This window comes from Linepithema humile, chromosome 3, assembly GCF_040581485.1.
Source record: "Linepithema humile isolate Giens D197 chromosome 3, Lhum_UNIL_v1.0, whole genome shotgun sequence".
Classification (NCBI taxonomy): domain Eukaryota; kingdom Metazoa; phylum Arthropoda; class Insecta; order Hymenoptera; family Formicidae; genus Linepithema; species Linepithema humile.
In genome coordinates, this window is record NC_090130.1 from 14985178 (window position 1) to 15008833 (window position 23656).

At 31.1% G+C, this 23656-nt stretch overlaps 1 protein-coding gene across 1 annotated transcript in view; it reads left to right on the plus strand.

Annotated features, from left to right (window-relative positions):
* The window catches only part of Wdr62 (WD repeat domain 62), a 163438-nt gene that overhangs the window by 34281 nt on the left and 105501 nt on the right, over window positions 1–23656 (plus strand). Inside the window, exon 2 of the mRNA XM_067351996.1 lies at window positions 10489–10639. Coding sequence (XP_067208097.1) covers window positions 10559–10639 — 81 coding nt within the window. The 5' untranslated portion in view covers window positions 10489–10558. The remainder of the gene's footprint in view (window positions 1–10488; window positions 10640–23656) is intronic.

Below are 23656 nucleotides of genomic sequence, written 5' to 3' on the forward strand. Positions count from 1 at the left end.
CATTTTTTGCAACAAAATACAAAACAGTTCTTAATTTTTTAAAATTTGAACAGATTAATTGTTTAACACTTAAAAAAATGATTTAATGTACACTTAATTAACTCAATATAATAATTTTTTAATTGCGTATCGAAAGACACGACAATAATTGGTTTAAATAAAGATGTATTACGAAACAAAATAAATACGTTCAAAAAATACAATGTTTGTAAAATCGTTGAATAAGAACTGTCTGTGATTAGTGCATACTTACAGATTTAAACTTCTTTTTGCGTACCATATACATATATCTAACCTATTAAATTAGTTAGCAACAGTACCTGTAATGTGTTCTTATTAAAAAAAATTTTTTCTTATATGTGATTTATGGAATATAATTTTTAATTGTTATTTGCATTAGATACTTACTGGTATAAAAATAAATTAGCATAGAGTTTTTATTTTTATTCACAATTTTGTATCTTTTATTCATGATAATTATAGAAATACAATATGTTTCATAGCATTTTATAGACTTTTTTCAGATGATCAAAATTTCTATTTTTATTGAACTATTATACCGGGTGTTTCAGACCACCCGTACACCTCATTTAAAAACGAGGGAAGTGGTTATTTTAAAAAATGTTTTAGACAAAAGTTGTTGGTGATCAAGTAATGCATTACATGGACATATGAGATTGACCTTGAATAGCATCGTGAAGGTCATGTCAAGGTCGACTTGAATTTTTTAAATGGGAACCCTTACTTTTTATTTCATATTCTTGTAGCTGATGTCAAGGCGTTTTCGAAACACAATAGTTACAAATCCTTTTTAGTTGAGATCTTCCTGAGTTATGAGACTTCAAAATTTAAGTACCGCCGGCGTTAGCATTACGTATGATGCCCAAGATTACCCCCCCCCCCCTCTCACACACACGTGAGGCAAGGAGACTCATTTTAATCAAGCACCCCGAAGAGGTGTAAATCCGACCGCGCGACTTCCACGCGATACATCTTGGGTAATGCTAACGCCGGCGGTACTTACATTTTGAAGTCTCATAACTCAGGAAGATCTCAACTAAAAAGGGTTTGTAACCAGTGTTTCAAAAACGCCTTGATGTCAGCTACAAGAATATGAAATAAAAAATAAGGGTTCCCATTTAAAAAATTCAAGTCGACCTTGACATGACCTTCACGACGCCATTCAAGGTCAATCGCATATACCCATGTAATGCATTACTTAATCACCAACAACTTTTGTCTGAAACATTTTTTAAAATAACCACTTCCCTCGTTTTTAAATGGGGTGTACGGGTGGTCTGAAACACTCGGTATAATGTATCATAGATATTAAAACCTTTCAAAAAAAACTTGTATATAGTAAAATTTTTAAAAAAGCTATTATATATACTTTCTACAAAAAAATATGATATCAGGAAATGGCACCAAGTAAGACTAAAGAACTATGAAAAAAGTTGTACACTATTTCTATAAAACTCTTCTATAAAACTTTTGTACATAAAGCTGTCGTATATATAATTAACTATATTATATACTATATATATTATAAAAAAATAAATACATAAATAAGAAAACAAAAAATTAAAATTAAAAAATTTTTTTTAAATATTTAAAAAATAAAAATATTTGATTAAAAAATAAAAAAATATAAAAAATTTAATCAAAATAAAAAGATATTTATTAAAAAACGCAAAAAAACTTGGCGCTGCTACACCACAAAGTATTATAAAGCAATGAAATTAACATGCAGTTTACTGTAGCAGCGCCAAGTTTTTTTGCGTTTTTTAATAAATATCTTTTTATTTTGATTAAATTTTTTATATTTTTTCATTTTTTAATCAAATATTTTTATTTTTTAAATATTTAAAAAAAATTTTTTAATTTTTATTTTTTGTTTTCTTATTTATGTATTTATTTTTTTATAATATATATAGTATATAATATAGTTAATTATATATACGACAGCTTTATGTACAAGAGTTTTATAGAAGAGTTTTATAGAAATAGTGTACAACTTTTTTCATAGTTCTTTAGTCTTACTTGGTGCCATTTCCTGATACCATATTTTTTTGTAGAAAGTATATATAATAGCTTTTTTAAAAATTTTACTACATACAAGTTTTTTTTGAAAGGTTTTAATATCTATGACAGGTTTTTTTGAAAGGTTTAATATATACGACAATTTTTTTAAAAGATAAAACAATATGGTTTTGTTTTAGTTGTGACAAGAGCGTGTACTTGGTGCCTTTTTTTTACCTTTTTTTAAAAAAGGTAATTTTTTGATAGATATCATTTCTTTTTTTGTAATATATATACGACAGCTTTTTTTGATTTAATATATAGGTACGACAATTTTTTGAAAGGTAAAACAATACTGTTTTGTTTTGATTCTGATAAAATTGACTGAAAATTATAAATGTTGAAACTAATTTAGGATCTGTCAAAAAAGCACACGTTTCAGAAATTTTGTATGATTTGTCTAAAATAAATAAAATTAAATACCAAAGTTTAATATTTCTGTTCTATGTATCCTAAATTAATTCCAACAATATTTATAATTTCCAGTCAATTTTAATCAGTCAAGAAAGCACACGTTTCAAGATTTTAGTATAATTTATCTAAAATAAATAAAATTAAATGTCAAAGTTTAATATTTCTGTTCTACGTATCCTAAATTAGTTCCAACAATATTTATAATTTTCAATCAATTTTATTTTGTGTATTACAAGATTTCTCGAGTTTGTTTATAATCGAGTTTGTTTATAATTTCTGTTTTTATTTTCTATGGACATAAAATTGACTGGAAATCATAAATATTGGAACTAATTTAGGATAACTACAAAAAGTATCTTATGCTATATTTTTTTTATATATAAAATAAATTTTATATATAAAATATAAAATTGACTGGAAATTATAAATATTGTTGGAACTAATTTAAAATACATAGAACAGAAATATTAAACTTTGAGATATTTAATTTTATTTATTTTGGACAAATCATACACTAAAGTCTTGAATGATGTGCTTTTTTGACAGAATGTATTGTAAAATTAATATATACAATCATACCAATCATCACTATGTTTTATAAGACCATTGTTTAGAAACTTTAGTGTATGATTTGTCTAAAATAAATAAAATTAAATATCAAAGCTTAATATTTCTGTTCTATGTATCCTAAATTATTTCCAACAATATTTATAATTTCTGGTTAATTTTAATTTTGTGTATTACAAGATTTCTTGTCGAGTTTATGTTTATAATTTTTGTTTCCTATTTTCTATGGATATAAAATTGACTGGAAATTATAAATATTGGAACTAATTTAGGATAATCACAAAAAGTGACTTATGCTATATTTTTTTATATTTTTTTATATTTTTTTTTATATTTTATATTTTTTTATATTTTTTATACAGATCATATACTAAAGCTTTTTGACAGAATGTATGGTAAAATTAAAACACAATACTTATAACCTATATACATATACACTTATTTTACTTAATACATTTATGTTGAATTTTATCACTCGCACTACACTGCACTACACTACTCTGATGAACACGAATAAAAAACTGGTGAACATTAAGCAGCCTTGAGTGTGCACCAGTGCAATGTAGTGCGAGTGGCCGAATTCAATATTATTCTTTTGACACATCTTCTGTAAGGTTATTTGGTATGCGCGGCTATTTCCTATAGCGCCACCAACACAAACCCAACTACTAACATCACTATAGCCATCTAGTGTGAAAAATGTTGACTGTACATCCTAGAAATTGAGATAATATTTTTGACATTTTGACTTTGGACTTTTATATATTTATTTATAAAGCACGTAGAGCAAAAACAAGCATACTTTTATTATATATTTTGGGTATGCGCTATTGATTGAGACCATTATCAACTCGATCGGCTCAGGCATTATTGAGTTCCGATAATCTCGGCTGTCTGGGCTCTTCGGGCTCGCGTAAAGATACACGTTCGGTGTTCTTGCGCTGCGCGTGAACTTGGCGCAAGACACTACCGTGTCTCTTGATATTTTTCGAACAGAAAAGTAATTTTTTAATATAACTTGTTATATTGAATAGTCATTTTTTTAATTACTTTTTAAAATTTTAGATTACTCACTTTTTTTATTAATCAAAAAATGAATGGAATCTTTGGAATAATTGTTTTTTTAATTTGCATTTGCAATATTAGATCTAAATGTGAAAATTGGAATCAAAGATTCGAATTTCCATTGACTTCACATTGTGTCATTAACAGTTAATAAAATAGATTTTTAGTGTTAAAAAGCAATTCGTCTCGCCGCAATGCCGAAATTGTATTTTTGTTACTCTCAGTTAGCAGTTTTTAACTTTTTTGGCGAAAAGTCAAACCGTCTTGACTATGAATCGAGTCGTTGCGTACATATTAATGAGCGAAACGTATCAACTCTGTTAAAGAAGCACAAGTCTCGTGGATCATGTTCACTCTATACTTTAATAGCCCATAAATCGCCTTAACCACGAACTCGCGTCCGGAACGCGCAGGCTACTAGGAATGCTTGTAGTAATTGGAATTGCATGCATGCCGTACTGAGTACTTTACATTCGGCGAATTCTTCGAAGGCTTTACGGGATTTCGAGAAATCAGGCTTTCTATTTCTAAAAGATGTTAATTAACGGTCGGATTTTGTATTTTTAATGATTGAATCAAATTTATCAGTGCAAATCTGTTAGCAATCGCTATTCTATCTTGGACAGGCCCCTCTACTATCTGGAAAAACTTAGAAAATCTTTTTTTCTAAAAAAATCAGAAAATTGTATCTGAGAAATTACTGTTATTCTGAGTAAGTAAATTCTGAGAATTACTGTTGAAAATATTTCTTCAAGGATTTTGCTTTAGGATTAGCTTTTGACCTACTTTTTAATTCTTTTTAATACATTTTTTAAATTTAATATTTGAAACTTGAGTGGCTCTTAATTCTTTCTCAATCATATAAAATTTATTCTATATTTGCATATAAAAAGTGCTTTGTTTCTGCCCAGAAAACCATGGAATTGTCAGAAAAATTTTTTTTAAATTTGAATAGATTCAATGTCTAAAGATGCTGTTAAAATAAATGCAGGAAATGTTTTTATAAATTAATATCGAAGTTTATGCGTCGCAGCCAACTGCCTGTCATCTCTATCCCGTATAAGCTATCTCTCCGATGATTCCTATAATTAATACTAAACTCGACTGGGTAACCCTTATCGTGATTCGCAATCGATTCTCGTTAGCGCGCTTCTATACAGTATAGCATTCTATCTTTAAAAAAGTTAAGTTTTTATTAAAGTTTTAATGTACCTCGAAAAGTAGTATTAGAGTTTTTTTATTAAATTTAGAAGTTTTGGCGAATAAAATTAAATAAGAGAAATTAGGAGCTATTATATTTTGGATTATTATATTATATATATATTATATATATATATTATATATATATATATATTATATATATATATATTATATATATATATATTATATATATTATATTATCAATTTTTGTTATTAGATAAGGATGTAATAAATTTGTTGTCATTACTAAGAGTTTTGTGATTTTTATTTTGTGTTAACTTTTTTTCTTCTTTTTTTTTATCATTAAATTTTATTCGAAAAATTTTTATAATTAACACCATTTTTATTAGTAGGAAAATGGGAAAATGTTTTTATATCTTCTCTAACATTTTACTTACAAAAAACATCTCTTTTGAGTACAAGAATAATATTTTTAATTGAGACTAGATTCATATCTGTACAAATTGTGTCAGCGATTAACTAATTTTTTCAGTAATACGAACAATTTTTTTGTAAATAAATATAATACAAATATATCATACTTGTTACACAAAAAATAGACAAAGAACGACATTTTTAAGAAACTCTTAGTACAATCTTTATTTTAAAATAAAAAATATAGAAAACATAACATATGTTGCTATTAATCTATTTTTCGAAAATACATTATTTTGTGTATTATTTTATATTTATCGTGTTTTATTATTATTGTACATCAATTTAAAAATACCTATTATTTATCGTACATAAATCTTTTTGTTCAAAAATTTCAATTGATCTACACAACAAGAAATGAAAAAATTAATTAAATATATTTTACTAATTTTTTGTCGGGATTACAATATTGAAACCAATAGATAAACATATAGGTGGACTTCCGAAAAGCTATCACCTCCGATTTGGCTGATATTCAGCCTAAATACTTATTTTATCTAAAAAATAATATTCCCAAATGCATTTTTGGCGCAAATGCCTTCTCCGCTCTCCAGCCCTCCTCAAAGGTAAAACTGTTTTTCTTAATTATTTCAGAAAGTATTTATTGTACGGAAAAAGTTATCAAACAAAAAATGAAGCTTATAAAAAGCTATACAAATAAGGTTTTATACTTATTTTACCTAACTCCAATATTTTAGTCGTTATTATCAAAAATTTTTTAAAATTTCACAAATTTCTACGCAAAGCGAGATTCAATCCAAACCCTATATATGTATATAGTTTTTTTATGGTGGAGCCCCTCGCAGTGTGGCGGAACACATTCCCTCCAGATTTTTGATAATAATGACTAAAATATTAAAGTTAGGTAAAATATGTATAAGACCTTATTTGTATAGCTTTTTATGAGCTTCATTTTTTGTTTAACAACTTTTTCCGTACAATACTTTCTGAAATAATTAACAAAAACAGTTTTACCTTTGTGAGGGGCTGGGGGGCGGAGGAGGCATTTGCGCCAAAAATTCATTTGAGAATATTATTTACTAGATAAAATAAATATTTAGGCTGAAAATTAGCCAAATCGGAAGTGATAGTTTCTCGGAAGTTTATCCAAACATATGAAGTAATTAAATTGGATATAAATCTTTTTATATGTATTATATGAGTTTTGCAAAGTATATCTGCAAATACACAAAAAATGTTGTTTTTGCCGCGTTGGCTGGAAATCAGTAAAATCAAAAGATTGATCGTTGAAGTAGTATTGTCGCCAATTCACCGATGTGAACTTGGCGCCCAACTTTATTTAAAAAAAAAATCACTAATCTAGTTCGTTTGTACTTCGTTTGTACCTGTTTGTACCGCTTCTTATTTCGTTTGTACCTCAAAGGGTAAAAAAATACAAGGGGGTGAAAAAATGGCCAGCGCCCGATTACAAGATTTTTAAATTTCGTTTATGCCATTCAAAAGAGAATCGTTTGTACCCGTTTGTACCTCTTTTGATTTTGTTTGTACCTCAAAGGGTTCGAAGATACAGCGTTTTTCAGTTTCAGCCTAACCCTTCTATAGGGAACTTAGCCATTTTACAAGATATCGAGAAACGGCCAACGGCATTCGAAAGTTAATCGTTTGTACCCGTTTGTACCTCTTTTGTTTTTGTTTGTACCTCAAAGGGTTCGAAGATACAGCGTTTTTCAGTTTCAGCCTAACCCTTCTATAGGGAACTTAGCCATTTTACAAGATATCGAGAAACGGCCAACGGCATTCGAAAGAGAATCGTTTGTACCCGTTTGTACCTCTTTTGTTTTCGTTTGTACCTCAAAGGGTTCGAAGATACAGCGTTCTTCAGTTTCAGCCTAACCCTTCTATAGGGAACTTAGCCATTTTACAAGATATCGAGAAACGGTCAACGGCATTCGAAAGAGAATTGTTTGTACCCGTTTGTACCTCTTTTGTTTTCGTTTGTACCTCAAAGGGTTCGAAGATACAGCGTTCTTCAGTTTCAGCCTAACCCTTTTATAGGGAACTTAGCCATTTTACAAGATATCGAGAAACGACCAACGGCATTCGAAAGAGAATCGTTTGTATTCGTTTGTACCACTTTTGTTTTCGTTTGTACCTCAAAGGGTTCGAAGATACAGCGTTCTTCAGTTTCAGCCTAACCCTTTTATAGGGAACTTAGCCAATGTACAAGATATCGAGAAACGGCCAACGGCATTCGAAAGAGAATTGTTTGTATTCGTTTGTACCACTTTTGTTTTCGTTTATACCTCAAAGGGTTCGAAGATACAGCGTTCTTCAGTTTCAGCCTAACCCTTTTATAGGGAACTTAGCCATTTTACAAGATATCGAGAAACGGCCAACGGCATTCGAAAGAGAATCGTTTGTACCCGTTTGTACCTCTTTTGTTTTCGTTTGTACCTCAAAGGGTTTGAAGATACAGCGTTCTTCAGTTTCAGCCTAACCCTTGTATAGGGAACTTAGCCATTTTACAAGATATCGAGAAACGGCCAACGGCATTCGAAAGAGAATCGTTTGTACATAAAATGTTAACATTAAAAAATATTATAAGTCCAAAAATTTATTTAACAGGTTTCGTTAATCTAGACATAAAACATTTTTCATTAATTTCTAAGTATTTTCATCCTAAGTGTATCAATAATTAAAATTATTCCACTATTATATTCATCTTTATTTATAGTATAACACAGTAACGTAATACAATATTTAAAGTAAACGATCAATATTCAAAATATTATTTTAAGTTAATTTTAAGTTGATTTCACACAAAGAAATTGATTACGTGTTATAAAAAATTTGAAACGCAGTTAACTTTAAGCGTGAAGGCACTAATAACCGCTTGTTTATGTTAAAACTGAAAAACGCTGTATCTCCGAACCCTTTGAGATACAAATGAAAACAAAGAAGAGGTACAAACGGATACAAACGATTCTCTTTTAAATGCCGTTGGCCGTTTCTCGATATCTTGTAAAATGGCTAAGTTCCCTATAAAAGGGTTAGGCTGAAACTGAAGAACGCTGTATCTTTGAACTCTTTGAGGTACAAACGAAAACAAAAGTGGTACAAACGAATACAAACGATTCTCTTTCGAATGCCGTTAGTCGTTTCTCGATATCTTGTAAAATGGCTAAGTTCCCTATAAAAGGGTTAGGCTGAAACTGAAGAACGCTGTATCTTCGAACCCTTTGAGGTACAAACGAAAACAAAAGTGGTACAAACGAATACAAACGATTCTCTTTCGAATGCCGTTGGTCGTTTCTCGATATCTTGTAAAATGGCTAAGTTCCCTATAAAAAGGTTAGGCTGAAACTGAAGAACGCTGTATCTTCGAACCCTTTGAGGTACAAACGAAAACAAAAGAGGTACAAACGGGTACAAACGATTCTCTTTCGAATGGCATAAACGAAATTTAAAAATCTTGTAATCGGGCGCTGGCCATTTTTTCACCCCCTTGTATTTTTTTACCTTTTGAGGTACAAACGAAATAAGAAGCGGTACAAACAGGTACAAACGAAGTACAAACGAACTAGATTAGTGATTTTTTTTTTAAATAAAGTTGGGCGCCAAGTTCACATCGGTCGCCATTCTTCAGCATGGCATGTGTTTTTATTGTCGTGCGAAAGGACAAAAGTGAAAGCTGTAGTCACCGCCAAATTTTTGAGCAAGTCTACTACCCCATACGTTTCTTCATGCATCATTATTTTCTGTCAAGTTGAGCACAAGGAACTGATTCATTCCTGCTTCTCTAAAAGTATCCTACTGCAATCTGACGCGGAATTCACGTAGGTCTCGATCTCCCACGATCAAGACACACGTTTACTCTTACTTTCGCCTAACGACTCGCGCGTATCTTGTATCGCCGACTGACAAGGAAACCTCGCGAACTCGAAAATTTTGATTTTGATAAAATTTTACACACATGTAGAGGGGGGGGGGGGGGTAAATAGATGAATTTAGAAATCTTTAGTTGTTGCCTAAAAATGATTCTAAGGAGTAAAACCCCTTATATACAGGGTGTATCAAAACTGGCGGAAAAGTTTTTAATTTTAGATTCTTCATGAAACTCTAGGACGAAAAACTCTTTACAAAAAAGTGATCCGATGAATAGAATTTGAATGGTGAGGCATTGAAGTTGACGTATGGGAGCGCATGAAACTCGCGCGGTCAGGATCGGCACGACCGAGTTCGGCACACGTTCCACTCATGACTCGTGTATCGTGGCGAGAACCTTTTAGAATCGTTTTTAAAACAACAAGATTATTACATTCATTTATTTATCTTTTCTAGATGTGTGTAAAGTTTCATCAAAATCAGAATTTTCGGGTTTGCAAGGTTCCCTTGTTAGAGGGCTAAATCCTGAGGACTCGAAGAAATTCCAGAATTCGATTCGTCATGCTGATTTGGTAGCACCGTGAATTCCATCATTGTCATTTAATAAAAAATAATTACTCATCATGACTTTCTCACCGGCGGTACAATTGAGAGTACACAAAAAGGCATACTGTTTCCGCGCGAGATTGAAACTAATACTTGCAAGCATACGATACAAATTACACGCGATAACTTATCTTGCGGATCTGATCGTAATCTAACGACGACTACGATAAAATAATGATTCACTTCTTTTGCCTGCATAAAATTGGGAGATCGTTTATCTATTTCTTCACGGAAGTTATATTCAGCGTGTAAACGTAAAGGTCATTTTTGTTGCAGAAGATGAAATGAGATCGAAGCAGTCTTCTGGAAATGAAATCTTAACAAGGGAACGGAGTTTGCCATCATAATGGAACCGCCACTTACAAGCAAGGTTCTTCGTGCTCCTAATTTAAAGAGGGGCCAAGAGAACATTCGAATACAGGACAGGGTGAGTGACGATTATATCACACACACACACACACACACACACGCGCGCGCGCGCGCGCGCGCACGCACACACACACAAGTGTAAAATTTAAAAAATATTTCTTGACCAAACTATATATTTCAATAAATATACAATATAATAATAATAATTCAAGTAATCCAACTGTTAACTGTATTATTTATTTGCTTCAATATTGTCGCTATTCAGATTAGTGATTAAGACTATAAGATTTACATTTCACTGAAATAAAATATGCTATAAAATAAAACTATACGCTTCTTTTAAATTTACAAATTCGTTAATATTACAAATAAACGCTTGACTTAAATATAAATATTTAAACTAAAGAAATTATTATTATCAACTTAACATATTTAATTATATCAACAATTTTTTCTTTTTAGCATATAAAATCTTGTACTACCAAAATTAATATTTATATTCAAGTATATAACAACAACAACAACAACAATAATCAAGTATATAACAATAATAATAATGATAATGATAATGGTAACAACAATAATAACAAAATAAAGAATTATTGCAATTTTGCGACAAGAATTTCGTTGTCAAACATTAGATTCACTTTGCATTATGATGCAAAAGGACTGAATTGACGTTACAAAACGTTCTTCTTCTTTTTTGAAATTTTACGCCGCCTTAGCAACGATCGCTCTCTGTTTTTTCTTCTCGCATCACGTTTTGCAGGTATTTCACGTGTGGGTAGGCTACATTGTTGCGTCGCATTCGCTGCACTTGCATCCTGCATTCCACTTTCGGTCATCTCGAGGTCCCGCGATCTTCCTCCATGCAAAAAATGTGACTTTTTATTTTTATTTGCGTACTCTTCAGAAACGTTTTATAATTGAATGCATTATATAACACAAACAAACATAATATTACTGTTTATTTCGAAAATTAATTAAAATTATGATAATAAATAAAAAATAAATTTATTACTAGAATATTTTAATAATGGCAAATTATTTACGAGGGTAAATCAAATATAAACCGAACTTTTTTTCCTACTGCTGAACGAGCTCACGTTCACGGCTGAGATCGAGATATTAGTAGATGTATCTAAATTCCCTTCTTGCCGTGCACATTACCTCGCATTCATTTGTTTATTAGCTAGCACGATGAGTGAGCAAGCAGTACCTAGTGCCGTTGCACAACGCATTATAATCAAGTTTTTAACGAACGAAAACGTGAAACCGACCGAGATTTTGCGAAGATTACGTGAACAGTTCGGGAATGAAATGTTATTGAAAATATAGGTCTCTTTACATGGCATAAGGCATTGGTCGGTCGATTTACTTTCTCTTTACATCTTTATCAAAAAGAAATGGTGTAGTTTTGAAGCACAAAGTTCGCTTCTGACTTAAGATTTAAAGAAAAGAAAAATTGGAGTAAATTTTGTAATAAGTTTTATCGCGACTCAAGAAATTTTTATTGAAATGGTCTCTTCACGAGAATTATTCTCTATTTTTCGAACGGTAGAAATCAAATCAAATTAGCTTTTTCTTTTCTTTATATATTTTTAAATCTAATATGTGAAATTAGAGTGACTCTTTTCTTAATTCTTTTTTCATGATTGTATAATTGGAAAACAATGAAAAAGCTGTCACACACATTACACAAGCAAATTGATTTTAATTTTGTATCTATAGATACTCCAATTTTACTTGGAAAATTAAATAAAAATGACTGAAAAATCAGAATTTTTTTCAAAAATTTGAATAAAATTGCTGAATAACAACAAAATTTATAAAAATATAGCACATTGTTGTAAAGTATATAATTTTCGACAAAATTTATAGATAAATTATATATAAATTTTATATATAAATTTATTATTCAACATTATTTATCACAAATATTTATTTGTTAAATTGTTAAATAAGTTTGTTTTTTATAAATTATTTTAAAATACAAAGACAATATATTTACAAAAAAGTTTGTTATAAATATAAAAATTAAAATATCTAAATTTTTAAATTAAAATACAAGTAAATTTGTTATGATTTGCATAAATTTAATCTTGGTGATAATAGTTTTCTGATAGAATATTATTATATTATACTATTGATACTTATACAATGATTATCTATGCATATATTTACTACAAAAAAAGATAATGAAATCTAATTGAACATATATTGATACAAAAAGCAGTTGTTGATAAATCATCAAACTCTCTTGCCGACCTCAGATATATATTCCATAATTTACGACAACAGGCACCTTTTATAAGCTAGCAGGATTAAATCAGCAGAATCGAATACGACCTATTGGATTATTTAGTACTTATTTTGTACTAATTTGTACCACAAAACATGATTTTGTATCCTGCAATTTAAGAAAAAATCGTAGCGCAGCTAACTTAATATAAACAGAACCAAAAAAAATAATAAAAATAAATAAAACAAAACAGATACAATTAGTGCTGTATTTGTACTAATTTCTACCAATGAAAACAAATCGAAATATTTTTATTGACCCCTTAAAACAACCCTTATTTCGACTAGCCTTAAGAACAAGACCTTTTTCCTTCAATCTCTTATGAATTTAATCAGTAAAATCGAATTAAATTTATCGTGTTATTTATTACTCATCGTGTATTATTTTGTATCACCAAAAATAATTTTAATATTAAAATCCGCGAGGGACACCTCGAATACTTTCCTTGTTAGATACTACTTTAATAAAGATATAGTGAAAATTTTGATTAATTTGTAAGAAATTAATTTTTATTTTATATTGTCATGAGACGCACGCACGCACGCACGCACGCACGCACGCACGCACGCACGCACGCACGCACGCACGCACGCACGCACGCACGCACGCACGCACGCACGCACGCACGCACGCACGCACGCACGCACGCACGCACGCACGCACGCACGCACGCACGCACGCACGCACGCACGCACGCACGCACGCACGCACGCACGCACGCACGCACGCACGCACGCACGCACGCACGCACGCACGCACGCACGCACGCACGCACGCACGCACGCACGCACGCACGCACGCACGCACGCACGCACGCACGCACGCACGCACGCACGCACGCACTGATACCAGGCGCATTAATTACGACAAATAATCACTTACAATTTTTTTTTAAAGTTAAGCTAAAATGTCTAAGTTTCTATGCTCAATTTTGAAAGTTTCATGTTATATTTTTATATAATTCCTACTTTGCAAGTTTCTTCTTTTATACCAGTGCTCGGAATTAGTCTGAACATTTCAGCCGATTTCCGTGGTATACGCCTCCTTTCCTCTCCTTACCGCGCGCGCTGCAGCCGCTTGGGCCAGCGCCGCCGAGCGTTAGGAGCGGCATTATTCAATTATGAGTGGGTTCTTCTCCCTATTTATTAAAATTAAAAAAAATTTATTAAAATTTATTAAATTTTTAATAAATTTTAATAAATTTTTATAAATTTTTATAAATTTAATAAATAGGGAGAAGAACCCACTCATAATTGAATAATGCCGCTCCTAACGCTCGGCGGCGCTGGCCCAAGCGGCTGCAGCGCGCGCGGTAAGGAGAGGAAAGGAGGCATATACCACAAGAATCGGCCGAAAAGTTCAGACTAATTCCGAGCACTGTTTTATACGTACAAGCTGCATAACATATGTATATACCAGTGCTGCCCAATCTTTTTGTACAAACAAGCTATTTTTTTTAATAAAGCAACCTGGCGATCTATTTATTTACTTATGGAAGAAAGAATATAATATTAAATATAAAATTAGAATGTGATTTCAACATTTATTTAACATATCAACAGAGGCAAACTAATAAGTGTCAGAATATAAAGAAATTAATAGAAACAAAATTAATATTAAAATTAGAAACACAAATTTTATAATAAAATCAAACAAAGTAAAAATTAAAATGTGAAGAAGATCTATTAAAAAATACGCATTGATCGGTAGATCGCGATCGACTGGATGGACACTCCTGACATATACGAAGTAAATGTTGTTATGAAATGACATCCTTGTAGGTAAAGAAAAATGTATTTTCGTAATTTGTTTTCTTTTTTAACTAATAAACTAAGATAGCGAACTATATTGTGTTAAAATATTGACATCCTATTAAAAGCATGTTTAATCGGTAAAACAGACTCCAGAATTCTCTTAAAAATTTTTTTAATTTAGTTGACTTCGTATTTTTTATATTTATTCTATATCTATAATTTTACTATTTTATGAAAAAAAATTCCATGAAAAATGGTTCTTTTTTTACAATGAGTTTATTGTGTTAAAATATTGATCTAACTGCAAATATAGTAATCTACACCAATAATGTTACAACATTTCTCACTTACATAAAATGTACATAAGCAAATTTTATGTATCTTATAAAATACAGCGTGAAATTGTGATCTATTCTATGAATGAGAATTTGCTATTTCTAATGCTTGAAAATAGCGTGCATGGCTATTAAATGTTTAATCGATCTATCATGTTTATTACGTTTCTCTTTCTAAAATTGGTCAACATCATTATCCACCCGCGGGAAATATCTGTGGTATCAATGTAATTGGCGCTTTCCAAAAATGCAATAGTGCGGCTACGGCATACTTTGATTACATGCGGCGACCTCCGTGCGCACGCTTTTACTTTTTATCCGCACTACGAGTCGGCCGTGCATGCAACAAGGTAGACAAGACAGCTGCTCTGGCGTTACCAGGCGTATGCACGTAACATACGACTGCCACTTCCTGTTGCTTATAACGGTACGGACGTACCATCGATTGTTCCGCGACGCTCGACTCATCTGACGAGAACACGCACCGCATTATGATCGATCATCGCGTCGTGATTCACGCAAATTTCTACAAATTACTTGCCAACGCTCTTAACTTTAAATCCAATCCAAATTAAAACAAAATTTTTCTCTTTAAGTCTATAAATAAACTTTATAATCCTTTTATCTGTAAATCTACATTTTAGCGATGTTTGTCATGATAAAAAATTAACATAAATAATTCCCAAAGTATTAATGACGCATAGAGAGATTTTTCATACGATTTTTACAAAACACAATATATCTGTAGCTTTTTAAAATCGCTGATTTTAAATCTGAAAATTTTCACATTTAATATATAACATTTAATCGAACAAATTCATTTAAAAAATTATTCTTTACATCAAATTTATGTTATACAAGTTTTAAATTCATGTATAATATTAAAATTTTGAAATTTAAGATATTATTTTTAATTTCTATATTACATTTAAATTAAGTATAACAATCATTTTTTAATTCAGTTATATTTTACTTTAGAATCAATTATACATATAACAATAAGGATATTGAACTAACGCCAGATGTATTTGCTAACAATCTTCGGGTGAACTTCCGAAAAGCTTATCACCTCCGATTTGGCTGATATTCAGCTTAAATACTTATTTTATCTAGTAAATAATATTTCCAAATGGATTTTTGGCGCAAATGTCCCCTCCACCCCCCAGCCCCCCTCAAAGGTAAAAATGTTTTTGTTAATTATTTCAGGAAGTGTTCATTGTACGGAAAAAGTTGTTAAACAAAAAATGAAGCTCGTAAAAAGCTTTACAAATAAGGTTTATACATATTTGATTTAACTCCAATATTTTAATCGTTATTTTAGTCGTTTCGGCTCGATAGCTTCATTGTTATATGTATAATAGATTTATTAATACAAGCCTACATATTTTTTATGTAATATTTTATTTCAATTTTTGTATTTTTTATTCCTGATTTATACGAAATTTACATCTTAATATTCAAAGTTCTAAAATGGAATATTCTTAGACTTTTTGAAAAAGATTTATATAAAATCTATTGCTAGATTTTTTAATTATTACATTAGATTTACGATTTTAAATTTCACAATTTTAATTGCAAATATAGATTCAGCATCTTAAAAAAGAATATGCAATTTTTTCGTGAATAGGAATTAACTGGACTATACCATTAACTAGTGAAAAAGATGATTGGTATCTAATAAGAATATCTCATATTATATGAAAAAGGTTTCAGAGAAACCTTTTTTGCAAACTTTTTAACGTTTGATCAAAGTAAAAGCATATGGATCGACACAATTATTGTTTTTTTCTTTTAACGTACGCTCATCATTAATTAATTAATTAAAGTCTAGTTAATTAAAGTATCTTTTACGTAAAAAGAATTTAATAACGTGCGCTTTATTTGATATTATAATGTATTTATAGGCAGATATATATAATAAACGTACACGCAAGAAAGGGGTGAGGGAGGGAGACCTTTTAGGCTTTATTAGATTGGATGGTTAATGATCAATCAGCTGTGTCACGGCCGCACCTTTCCTTTACCATTAGTTCCTTCGTGTATTGCAAGCACAAGCTTTTATTATGTGCTGTTCGTATTATCTACTTTATGTTGATTTAAGCATCCTTTAACACGCCATGCGATAGTTTCTCGTATGAGCTCGTCATTGATCGTTTGCGTCATTGATTCTCATCTTTCAAGTCAAAATTTTTTTTGGGTTTATTAAATATTTTAATTTAGCGTTTATTTGAATAGTTTTTGTATATACTTAGAACGACTTTGTTTAAAATAATTTTTCAATTCTTATTCAATATATATTGAATGAATCAAAAAGTTCATTCCGCTCAGCCAACGCCGGGTTAAACAATCGCGCCTGGAGTGGAGAGGGTTAAACAGACAAAAGCGTCTGTTTACCAACATTGAAACCCAGGCTCTTGGCTACCAGAAGCAGTGGCAATGGTAAAATTTTCGTGAATTTTTGCGATTTTATGAGTTGGGTATTTTCCGAGTTATGAGGCTTGAAAGTTACGGCAGAGTGAGAGAGAAAGAAAATGAGGCAACGCGCTTCTTTCTCTCACTCTATTGTAACTTTTAAGCCTTATAACTCGGAAAATACTTAATGGAAAAAAACTTTATTATAGTGTTTTGAAAAGCTCTCGAGGTCAGCTACAAGAATATGCAATCAAAAATGGAGGTTTTTATTTAAAAATATTACAAATTTTACAAAATATTACAAATTTTAAAGTGATTTTTACGTGACCTTAACAATGCTATTTAAAGTCAAACTAACATTGCTACTTAATGCACTATTTAAACCCTACAACTTTTATTTAAAACATTTTTCTCAAAAATGCTTTATTTTCGAGATATTTGCTCATTGTGGGATTTTTGGGACACTCGGTATATGTACATATGCTGACAATTATATATAATATGTTATTGCTACGTCTCTCGCGTTTATACAAGTAAAATTAACCCTTAATCCCGACTCATGGGTCGTTTTCGACCCAAGCGAAATTTCAAAGTGCTGTAAGGTACCTCCATTTCTTAATAACAAACTATATAAAAAAATAATTTTTATCAAAATATTATAATTGGGACTTCAAGTTGAAGGTTGAAAGAAGCTCCATGAATTTTTTCAGATTTTTTAAAGCGTTTTTACTGATCCAAATAACGCAAAGACGCAAAGCGACCCATGAGTCGGGATTAAAGGTGCCGAAAAGAACCGTCGGGATTAAGGGTTAATACAGCCAGTTTAAAATTTGTTTGACGCATCTCTGTGTGATTTGGTGTCAATGATACAAGTAATAAAACATAAGTAATAAGTCGATAAGTCGCAACGCCCCTTGTGCGTAATTATGCTTCTATTACTAAACCATTGTCGTAAAAAACCTATATATATATATATATTCATTTATTTATTTATTTATTACTAATTAAACATATTCATATTAATCACTTATTCTCTCAGTGTATGCGCTGCTATACATTATCCCAATTCATGTTCTCGATTCGCAAATCATATAGAGCAGATATACAATATATACTGTGCACGTTCTCGCTTGCAAAATTTTGCTTTCCTCATGTTTAGCATTATGTCTGCATTATTCATGCAGAATTATACATACATACCATCAAGCGAAGTCCATGTTCAAAGCTTTTAAGTTCCGCAAAGTTATATATTTGGAAAGCGTGTCAAAAACATTGCGGAGACATTATTCAATTCTGCATAATAAAACATTTATGAGAGAGAAAGAATATTATTATCTGTGTTATTACGAAAATAAGTCACGACTCACCGACTAGGATATAATATCTGATTTTTTTCTCGAAAATTAATAATTTATGTATCTGCCGATTTTATATGCGGTGATATATAATAAGGCCATATTTAAATAAACCACCTTCGATTCCATTCTCGTAACGTCAGGTGTACACGTGCACATGTTTTGCAATAATTAAGTCGCAAGTCGTTTTCGCGCCTACCAGCAGATATCATTGATACTTAAAAGTCCACTCGTCTGTCCTGCAACGATGAAATTCAGACATATGTAGGTAGCAACAATTTTGTATTTGGTGGCCTCTGCGATCGAGGACAAGTGAAAAAGAAACCCACGTAATACCTTGATATGAGCGAAATCTTTGAGTAATTTTCTGCGTAGAAATTTTTCTCAACAATAACATATAAAAAAACACAATTGTTGAATATTATCAAATAACAGCATTTAATAAATGTTTTTTTTTTGTTTTTTTCAATATTAACAATGCATATATGTACTAATAAAAATTTTTTTTTTATAAAACAATATCCATAAAGTTTTGGAATTGTTGAATTAGAATTATTGGTAAAAATTTTCGAATTTAATATGGCACACCTAATATAGCAAACACAAATTTTAAAACTTTATCAGCGCAAACCTTTTAAATATTGTACTCTTTCACTTTCATTAATTATCAACTGCTTCTTATTTTCTTGACGCATATTTAAAAATCTACTTTGCTTCGAAAAAAATGACGCTTTATTAATTCTATTACTAAAAATATTTTATTCTTATTATTCTCATTGAATTCCACTCTAATATAAAAATTTTTTAAATCTGGAATTATTATTTTAATAGAACCCAAAATAAAATTAATTGTATTCTCAAACTTTTATTTACATATTACATTTAAAGTATCAACAACCATTTTTTAATTTAATCATATTTTTCCTCAAGAGAGAGTGTTTGATTTTTGAATTATAAAATTTATACTTTAATTTTTGGATGGTAAATTCTTAAGACTTCTTGGAAAAGTTTCATATAAAATCTTTTGTTAGAATATCTAATTGCTATACTAGATTCATAATATAAAATTCCAATCGACACTCTGATTTAACGTTTCAAAAAACTCCGAAATTATTTTGGATAATAAAATGATTCAATTTGTTAAAGGATTAAAGGATTAATTGATGATGAAGCAATTTCAATATCAAGCATTCCGCAAATATAATAGTGGTAATTGCGTAAATACAATTCGTAGAGAATTTCCTTTTTAGTATATACACTGGAGAGGTGCGTAATCGCGGCGCACACATGTAAGGCAAAAAAGTGCACTCATAACGGCGCGTCAATGTGGCAGACCAGTGGTAGGTATAGTCGTGAAAGAGAGTGGGGATCATAGTCAGATGGCAGAATCACTGGAACACCTCAGTACTGAGCTGAACGTCGGTCGTCGCTCTTCTACATTACTCGTATTTTGTTTCTCTCATTCCACTTTGCGGAGGAAAGAGAGCGCGAGTGCGAGTGCGGAAATTGCATCATTTCGATATTACGTAAGATTTAAAATCGCGTCAAGCAAAGAATTTTCTGCGCAAAGGCTTTCTCAAGAACATTACGCGTTGAAAAAGTGAAAAGCAGCTGGTAATCGATGAAATTGATGGTATATTTCAAGTTTACGCTGATAAAATTTTTTTTTTAACACCGCAACAAATATTTACGACTGCAGAAAAGAATAAATGTTTGCTCTCAGAAGGAAACGCACGTTAAAAGGAAGATTAGATTGTTAGATTTAACGTAAAAAGCTTGAACATTGTGTAAGTTTTGTTAAACAAGGTCAAAAAATAATCAGTAAGTCGAGAAGCAATGTTTTCTATACTTTAAACGGATACGGGTGAACGTGGATAAGCTTTGTATATGTTTCTACAAGTAGTAAAAGTCGATAGCAGTACACGCTGTTTTTGCTAAACAATATGTTCAGAAATTTGTGTCATAAACATTACTGTGCGCTAATTTCTTTCTCCTTCTGATGGCTGCAGTCTCAGGAAATATTTTTATCTATATTTAATATGTTGAGTAGCCAATTATGACTTTGTGTAATTTTGTGCATAGAGTGTCCGATTTTAACTCTACAGCTATATACAGCAAAAGTTGAAACAGGTGGAAATCATCATATAGACATCACTCTTTATTTACGAACGCAATTCTGTAAAGCTTGAGTGGATGAAAAACAACCTTTCGTGTGCTTCCGTGCGCTCTCTTCCGTATTAACTAGTATGAGAAGATGCACATGTTGAGTATGCACATGTATAATTATTATCATTGAAAATTATCCACTCGGATATTCCCACCACTTTCCAAAAGCATTTACTACATTCTTTATTTTTCTGTTTTTTTCTTGGATATTAGAGGAGGAGACATCAATCTCCAAGAAAAAATAAAACAATAAAAAATATAATAAATGTCTTTGGAAAGTAGAGGGGGTACCCAAGTGGATAGCTTTCAATTGTCCTGACTGTACTCTTACGCATATACATAAGCGTGTATAAATATCCCAATGTTACAATGACTAGCACTAGTATGATATTCAAGTTACTTCGTGTCGTTTGAACATTTTTCGTTTAGAAGAAAACAGTATTTACGACAGTGCATTTTATATGACCTTTTTCACATGCGAAGTAAGATTCACGAAGGCAGGCAGGTAGGCATATCTTTACGTTACACCAAAACATGTTCTCTGAGGGAATATGCTTTTTGCTAAAAAATAAGTTGTAATTTTGCATAAAAATTACGCGTAAAAAAGAAGAATAATCATACAATTCAAATATTATCGCGATAACTTGAAATGTTGATGCCATTCTACACTGCTGCTTTTCAAAACTGATTTACGTACATTTCATGTTTCGATAAATTAAAGAATTGTTAAAGTATAAAATGTGCCTTCGAAAAGATTCGGCGAAGAGAAGTTGTGGGTGCAAGTGAAAAATTTCCATCTGAAGCATTGCGTGTGCAAAAATTAGTGAGTTTTACCTGCCAGAATTGCAGCTGCGCAACAGCTGATAGTGATCCTTCGATGAAACCAACTGGACAAGACTCCGGGAACACGGAGAACAAGATATCAGAACATCATTGGATACCTAGTGACCGAGAAACATAAAACTACACGCGCACGACCCTGGTGCGTGGAGAAAAATTACGTGAATGCGTGGGCGACCAGACGAACGGAATAGAAGCCGATGTTCAAGATGGCTTTAACAACGCCTAGAAACAGGTCGCCCATTATACGCGACAAGGAGAATATTCCGGCTTACGATGTACGTATGCCAGCATATACTCACGCTACTTTTCCTCAGTTGTTATTGTATTGCCACGTTGGCGCACGTTTGTGAAGTTAACACCTCGTGCTTTCAGAATTTCGATATAATTGATAGAAATCGCTCTTTCCCAAACAGTACTAGAATTTTTGATAAATTTTCAAGAATTCTGGTGATTAACTATATAAAAATAGCGATCTGAAGATATAAGATGCCAAAATTTCACATTTTCGTCACACAAAAATTGGTCATAATTTTTTTATAGATTCTTGGGAAAAAGTTAGAATTCTATCAATTATATCAAAATTCTAACAATGAGATGTTAACTTTAAAGAGGTCATTGATGCGTGTAAGTGTAAAAATTAACTCCTACATTGCACATGTTGAAACAATTTCTCGCGACGCGAAGAACATCATGTCGACACATGCAATGTCTACAACTAATAGTCTACAACGATTAGTGAATCATCATTTAATAGCACTACGACTGTTTTTAGCGCGATATCTTCGATATCTATAATCTAGTAATGCAATAACAAATATACGTGACTTATAATATTGGATTTATTATTTGTATGGTTTTTTTCTTTCTTCAACAGATTGCTGGGAGAGAAAAGCCTCCTTATATAAAAGATATCGAGATTTATTCAAATTACGTATAAGCTTATTCAAATGAAATAAATTATTCAAATAATTATGAGTGCCAACAATATGTTAAGCTTAACCCTAATTAGTCACACGGGGTGGATTTCACCCCAGCCTTTTTTTGATCTGGAATACGGCCCATTAAATTTGAGAAAATGGGACTTGTTCCACCATATACCGGTAGTTTGAACCTTTAACTACAGATTCAGGTAGGTATTATTTGAGTTGGCTCTTTAGTGCTTTTCTGGCAGCCATCCGAAGCGGAGCGTCCAAAATTGTGGGGTGGATAACACCCAGTGTGACTATTACGTCAAAATTTTGATTTCCGCAGCAATTTTTTTTCTCCTCTTTTTTTGGTGCAACATCAAATTGTAAATATATAATTAATGATTCTGAAAGTTAGAATTATCAAAAAAATTTTTATATTGTTATTTTATCGATTTTATAAATAAAAATTTTTAAATAAGAATTGGCATTGCTAATATTTTAGCGTTGAGAGATTTGCCAACGACTACCGAAGACCGCCCGAAACTAGAGAAGCATAAACGCTGTCAAGTGTGCCCCAGAGGCACCGACAAAAAAACATACCTTGAGTGTCCGAGCTGCAAGCGACCAATGTGCGATAAACATCGCACATATTTATGTGTCGAATGCACTATGGGCATTAAATAATAATTAGAAATGATATATTTATTCTTTTTCTACATTATTATAATTTTTTTATAATTTTTATATTAATTTTTTCAAAATAAACAAAGATTCTTCCATAAATTCATGGGTATCATTCTTTCGTCCAAAATTCTAACTTTATTCGGCAAAATAAATATACTTTTTGGAAAGACCATAAAAGTAATAATATCTGTCTGAAAGCATGTCATTTTAGGTTTATAAAACCATTTTTTTTTTTTTTTTTTTTTTTTTTTTTTTTTTTTTAAGATTAATTAGTCAATTTATATGTAAGTTTTCAGTAGTAAAAACAATGTAAATT